This window comes from Pimephales promelas, chromosome 3 (assembly GCF_988280905.1).
Source record: "Pimephales promelas chromosome 3, fPimPro1.hap1.1, whole genome shotgun sequence".
Taxonomy (NCBI): Eukaryota; Metazoa; Chordata; class Actinopteri; order Cypriniformes; family Leuciscidae; genus Pimephales; species Pimephales promelas.
This window is the reverse complement of record NC_142771.1, coordinates 9,166,496-9,173,390: the sequence shown is the minus strand read 5'-3', so window position 1 is coordinate 9,173,390 and position 6,895 is coordinate 9,166,496. Positions and strand designations below refer to the sequence as shown.

Sequence of the window (6,895 nt, the reverse complement as noted above, 5' to 3'; positions counted from 1 at the left end):
GGATATTTTTCCCTTTTCACACCATTCTTTGTAAACCCTAGAAATGGTTGTGCGTGAAAATCCCAGTAACTGAGCAGATTGTGATACTCAGACCGTCTGGCACCAACAACCAGGACCACACCCCTGCATACATTGAAGCAACTGCCATGTGATTGGTTGATTAGATAATTTGCGTTAATGAGAAATTGAACAGGTGTTCCTAATAATCCTTTACGTGTGGACAATGGTCACTTAATGCTCACAACTGATTGGTCCATTTTCGGTTAAAGATTTATTACTTAAGGCCCAGTTTACACGAGAACGCTCGCGGGTGAAAACGTAAAAATATTTTATCGGATGTGCCTTTCGTTTACACGGCGACGGCGTTTTTGGGGCTTAAAAACGCAAAAAATTTAAACCACCCTCCAGAGTGGAAATCTTAACGCTCCACCATCGCGTTCCTGTGTAAAGGGTAAAAACGCAAAAGTCTGCTTGACAGTGAAGGTTGTACGCAGGCGCGCGGACTTGGTGTTGTTGTAGTATGCATTCCTAGCCACCTGAAGTGCATACTACATTGAATTTCACACACTTTTGCGTCATCATATGCACGCGGATTTCCCACACAAAACGCTCGTCTAAACACAGAATAAAAAGTGATAACGCAAGTTACGCAACGCCACTTTTGCGTTTTCTCTTCAGAATCGTTTCCTTGTAAACATAGCCTAAAACTTAACATGCTCTGGAGCTTGTTAGGCACACACACATAGGTAAACAAATTCAGATTTTTTTTTCTCTTGTACGTAATCACAAACACACACAATTTTCATACATTTTAATTTTTCATCCCATAGAAAGTTGGACACAAAGATACATTTGTAGGAGTTGGATAGTACTGAAAGTACCATTGGAAATCACATTTGTGTTTTTATACTTTTTATTCAGGTTAACTTTAAAGTAAATTAACCATTTTAATAACTCCAAATATATCTAAAATAAAAATGACAACATAATAGTTTTTGATTATGATACAGAGTATATTGTATTTCCATAAGTTAAGAACCTTCACATCCCCCCTTCATTGCCACTGAATAGTTATAACTGTATTAAAGAGCGGCTTAGTGTTAAACATATTTAAATAATCTTAAATCACAAGTTCACATAATCTTTGAGCCGAGCCCGAAGTATCCTTGACTTCCTTGCCTTTAAAGGAGGCATTGGTGTACAAAACTGTCTCAGGACTTAAGTAAGCAGTGGCTGTACAGTTTACGCTTTTTGTGGTAATGATTGCTTGTTCCTCCAAAACAAATGTCAAAAACTTAATTTAAACAATTAACTTTGGCACATAAAATGCTAACCTAAATCTAAAATGAAATAAAATCGAACTAAAATAAGATGACACTGAAAAAAATGCTAATTATTTGCCAGTGTCTTGTATCAAATGACAATTAGGCTTTTGTTGCATTGTTTTCCTGTTATAACTGTAAAGCTTCTTTGAATGTATTGTAAGCGCTATATAAATAAAGGTGACTTGATTTTAAGGATGAGTTGATTGAGCTGCATTTCAGTTATTTTAAGTAGGAAGTGAAAAAAAATTGAGTTCAGAGCTGTCTGGACCAGATAATTTAAGTAGAGATCGCTTGACAGATACTGATGTGAGGAATATACTTTTAAAACAGAACACTTCAAATATTTAACTCCTCTCTCTGGTGTATTCTGTACACTGAGGTTCATATGATTTCAGACTCACTGAAGTGACCAATGGTAATAATTTCAAAGTGTTCTGTGAGTCAAATGAAACTTATTTTACTTGTTCATTGATCCAAACTCTCAATAACTTCCTTTTTTGAGTATTTTCTCCATTCATATGGAATCTCTCCTTCGCCCTCAAAAGTTTTTTTGTGGTATATTTCAAGATCTTTCTGGAATCTGCACACAAACCACTTCCAGTAGGGCAGCTCAGAGAGATCGGGAGTGATGCTCCAGTCTGCATAAACTCCTTCAGCTGTTCTATAATCTCCCCAGAGGAAGTTATCATCTGAATCATTGGGATGAAAATGTAGATTACTGTTTCCTACTGCTGATGTGCAGATGTGAGTAGACAAGTTGGATGTATTATTGTAATATATTCCATTCAGACCAATACTACGATGGAAGGGAGCCCTGTGATCTCCATAATGGTTTTTTGTGGTGTGGGTGCAGGTGACTCCACAGAATGGACACTGAACCCAACAGCACTGACAGAAGTGACCAATCAGAATCGTGTCTGGCCTGATCTTGTAGTCCAAATTTGATGGGAATGTGTTTGTGTTGAATCTCTTGCTGATGTCTGACATTATATCAGGAAGTTCTTTTCTTATCACATCTTCTAGGAGGTTGAAATCCTCAACACTATCATGTTTGACTCCACTGAGGTCTTTTTCAGAGAAGATCAGCACGTCTGAGAGCTGCTGTGTGAAACTCTTCAACCACAAACCAACATCTCCTCTGTTCTCTTGAACATGTTCAGTAGATTCATGTGCTGCGTTCATGATCTTCTGCTGCAGGAGTTTAATGTTCTTCTCCATCTTAGGTAATACACTGACACTGAACTTATCAGTGATGTACCGACTGACTTCATCTCTGATGAAACTCTTGAAGTGCTGGCTAGGATAAATAATGTAATCCATGTATTTGACAAAATCCTCCTCTTCTGCCAGTGTTTTCAGGATGTGTTTTTCTATATTCAATCTGTTTCCTTTCAGAGATTCACAGTTTTTCATTATTTCATACGTCAGATCTCTGGCAGTCTTCTTGTAGACACTCTGCTCAATGGACTCTTTAAGTTTCTGACAGATGATCTTTCCAAAAATAGCACCAGATGTTGCTTCATGACATTGTTTCTGGAAAATACTATAGTATTCTTCTCTCTTTTTTTCAATATATATCGCAGGATCATTGGCTTCCTTAAACAGTCTGTGTTGGTCAGTGATCGTCTCGTTTGCTTTCTCACAGATGGAAAGAACCAAATCAATGAAGAATTCATTCTTGAACTCATATTTCTTTGATTCTTCCTGATGTTGTGTTACTCTCTCTTTGATGTAATCTGTGAGTTGTTTAATGTAGCTGATGTTGTAGCCCATCTTTGAAATGTTAAATGACTGAATCATCTTGTCTGTCTGCTGGTCAACATCTGTGATTAATGACTTGATTTGAGCTTCATTCTCTCGAGACAGAGTTCGAGTGTATCCAAATGCTTCTTTAACTTTTCTGTAAACACCCTTTACAGTCACTTTAACCCCCTTTTTTGTGGACTTTTTGAAAAGAACAAACTCACAATAACTCGACACAGTGAAAATATTGGTGTACTCACTGTTCTCTTTAATGTGGTCTACAGGGGCGCTTTCATAGACTTCATTGAGGATCTCTCTCACATCTCTCATTATGTCAATGTCTTTGATTGGAGGAGTGTCTGAAACAATGCTATCAACATTCTGTTGCCAAAACAAATCAAACTCTTTCTTCAGTGTTTCTTCATCTTGTGCATTGTCTTTGAGTTTTAAGGGAAGTTCTTTGCTCTTTTCATAGAGAGCGTTCTCATGATGTTTCCTCTGAGCGTCAATCTTTTTCTTCAGGTCTCGCTGTTGAAGAATCCCATTTAATTTCTTTTTTGTTTCTCTCACAATGTTTTCCTGAAGCTCTTTGATTTTGATTTCAAATGATGTTTTCCACTGAATCAGTATATCTTTATCTTTGTCTTTCTCAAAAAATTCTGACATTGATTTCTCCACTTCTTCACTTGTCTTCTTCAGTTCTGTTTGAAGATTGGTTTCCTCAACCTCATTTGTTGCTTCATTTTCTATTTGGATGTGTATTTTGTTCTCAGTTTCCATCATGGCACTGCGAAGACTCCAGGACCACTTGCTGTATTCGGTCTCCAGTTTCCTGTAGGCTGAAATCTCCAGAGAATTTCTGAAGCTGAAGACAAATCGTTCATTCAGTAAAGCCTCCCAGAGATCTTTAATACGATCTTTTAAGTCTCTCAGCATCGTTTGATCTGAATTTGATGCGTGAGACACAATAGTTTTCTTTAGTTCTTGAATATTCTCACAGTAGTTTGGGTTTGGTGGTGCCATTGGTGGGTTTCCCTTCCAGAGCTGAGCGAAATACTTCACATCTTTCTGAATATCAAATTCAATGACATCACTGAAACATTCTGCATCATAGACTTCATCTTCTGCAGCAAGTTTTGTCATCTCATCTAGTGTCTGCAGCAGTCGTCTCCTTCCCTCCTTGTTTTTCTCTCCAGCCGTGATGTCTGAAACGTTCTGATGCACAAACATACAGCTGGGATTCAGTCTGACCATCTTCATCCTCAGGAAGGCCTGAACAACAATCTGAAGAATGTCCTGCATCTCAGATGGATTTTCACCAAAGATGTTGATCAAGGTCATATTTGCAAGACCAACAACAAATGTGGCCAATTCATTGTCATGATGCCTTGTTGATCTTCCAGCCAGTTCTAGAGCACGAAGACCCTCAGTATCAACAACCAGAATATAGTCAAAGTTCATCTGTGTTTTCATCTCGTCTGAGACTTTGACCAGCTGCATGAAAGCTCCTCTGGTGCACCTGCCAGCACTGACGGCAAACTGGAGTCCAAACATGGCGTTCAGCATGGTGGATTTCCCAGAGCTCTGAATCCCTAAAACTGACAGCACAAAGACTCTCTGGTCTCCCAGTTTCTGGATGAGTTTATCTAGAACAGCAGAGATCCAGATTACAGGAACATGAGCAGCATCTCCATCCATCAGCTCCAGTGGAAATCCAGAGATCATCATCTTTGCTGCGAGACTCGGGAGAGAAGAGAAGTCAAACGGCAGATCTTTCTTGTTCTTCTCCACAGATGAACATGATTCATAGATCTGACCGATCTCCCTCATGATGTGCTCCAAACCAAAGCCTGCAGTTTGAAGATCCTCAGATATTCTCTCAAGTTCTGCTTGTTCAGCTGTCAGTTGTTCAGATTCATCACTCTCTTTCATTTTTAAGACTACCGACCATTTTTCATTATACTTACGATGTAGATCAGAAAGGTCAGCTGAGATATATTCATCCAGGATGATTCCGAGCCATTTAATAAAATACATCTTATCTCCAGTATCTGTGTTGATTTCCTTAATGAAGAACTTCATAAACTCACTGATGTCAGATTCATGTTGCTGTTCACGCATTTTCTTCATCTCTGTTAGTTTTCTACTGATATCCATTTCTGTCTCATCTCTATGAGGTCGATGTAGTTCTTTGTTCTTCTGACTCCACTGATGCCACAGTTTCCCCTGATGAGGCAGAAATGATTCTTTGATTTCTGTCAGATCTTTCTTCTCCAGTAAACTCATCATCTGCTGTGCTGCTTCTCTTCCTCTCCTGCAGTCTTCATCATCTTCCTCATCTACTCTGATGTCTGAGTGTTTGGACAAATCTTCAAGTCTGAAAGTGGAAGATGATTCTGAGAGACAATCATTTATGGCTCTTCTGAGTTCTTCAGATACTTCAGATTGATTTCTGTCCTTCAGACCAATCCTACATTTTTTCTTCATCACAGTTACAGCTGAATCATTCTCAGTAAAAAGACAAATGAGTGGCTTTGGGTCCTTGTAGAGTTGTTTAAGTTTTATCATGTTTTTGTCATTCTTCTGAAGTCGTGGTAGAAGAACAACATTGACTGAGGCCATTTCAGTGAGGATCTTCAGTTGTTTCTCATGATCTCCTGCATCACCGTGTAGATTACAGAACGCAACACAGTCCGTGAATTTATCATCACATGATCCAGAGGGGCAGAACCAGGCGATCTCCACCACTCCATCCATCAGGACTCTGGTTCTGCTGCTGCCTGGACAGTTCCTGTGGAAGAACGTGTCGTGTTTCTCATTGATCAGACTGTTCATCAGCTGAGACTTGGATGAAGACACAGAGTCAAATCTGAAGAAAAACACCATTGGAGTTTGTGCCTTGTAGACCGGATGGGTTTGACTGATGGTCTCATTGTTGGTGTTCTTCACCTTCCAGCTCTTGTTGATTTGTCTGAATGTCCAGAGAGGAAACTCAATCTGTTGTGTGAATGGATCAGGAACAAGCAGAGGCAGAGCGTACTGACACTGGGACAGTTTAGTGACCATCAACTGCTTCAGGAAACCATCAGCACAATGAAACACAGCCATCTGAACGTCCATCGGGTGGATTCGTTCAGATTTACTAATACCTTTATTAGGCAATGACCCTAAATTTAAAAAAAAGTCATCAGAATCTGCCTTTTGTCTACATGAGTCATTGTCATTGGTGCCTTGTTCATTGTGACTTTCTTTATTGGTCTCTTTATATTTAATGTATCTTGCTCTGTAGTTCATTATCAGTAGTTTTTGTATGAAAGTCTGACTCAGCTCCTCTTCAGCACAAGACTCATGGGACTGTAATGAATGTACAGATGTTAACCGAAGAACATCAGCAGCTCCCAGTTTATTGTTAAGTCTGCCTTCAAGATCAAGTCTGTGAAATAGATTCATTTCTTTAGTCAAGACTTCCTGTTGTATGTGTTGATCTGTAGTGACTTCTTGTGTTTCACAGTGCTTGGTTTCTGCCTGCTGAAGAAATACACATTTCATTTACTTTGGTTATTTTGTTTTTGTCTTTAATAATAATATCACTCATGTCTAAATCTTTACATTTTACAGTTGATACCATTTTGTTGTTTTCAATTTTGATCTGTTAACTATCAGTTAGGGTTGTCAAAAGTACCAACTTCATTGCGAAGTCTGTACAGAAATTTTAAACATGATGCTTTGAGTGCTGTTGAGCAGAATTGTAAACACCTGTGAATGTCCATTGTGATCACTCAACAGCGATCAAAATGCTCACATTTTTAATATTTCAGTACCGACTT

At 38.8% G+C, this 6,895-nt stretch overlaps 1 protein-coding gene across 1 annotated transcript; it reads right to left on the bottom strand.

Annotated features, from left to right (window-relative positions):
- Positions 1–806: 806 nt before the first annotated feature.
- LOC120490168 (interferon-induced very large GTPase 1) lies at positions 807–6,537 on the bottom strand. The gene has a single exon (XM_089128131.1). The coding sequence runs from the start codon at positions 6,516–6,518 to the stop codon at positions 1,791–1,793; it is 4,728 nt and encodes a 1,575-aa protein (XP_088984257.1). The 5' UTR covers positions 6,519–6,537; the 3' UTR covers positions 807–1,790.
- Positions 6,538–6,895: the final 358 nt, after the last annotated feature.

What these genes read in the sequence shown, in the direction of transcription:
- LOC120490168 (XM_089128131.1), bottom strand. Translation starts at nt 6,518, where the DNA reads ATGAATCTATTTCACAGACTTGATCTTGAAGGCAGACTTAACAATAAA.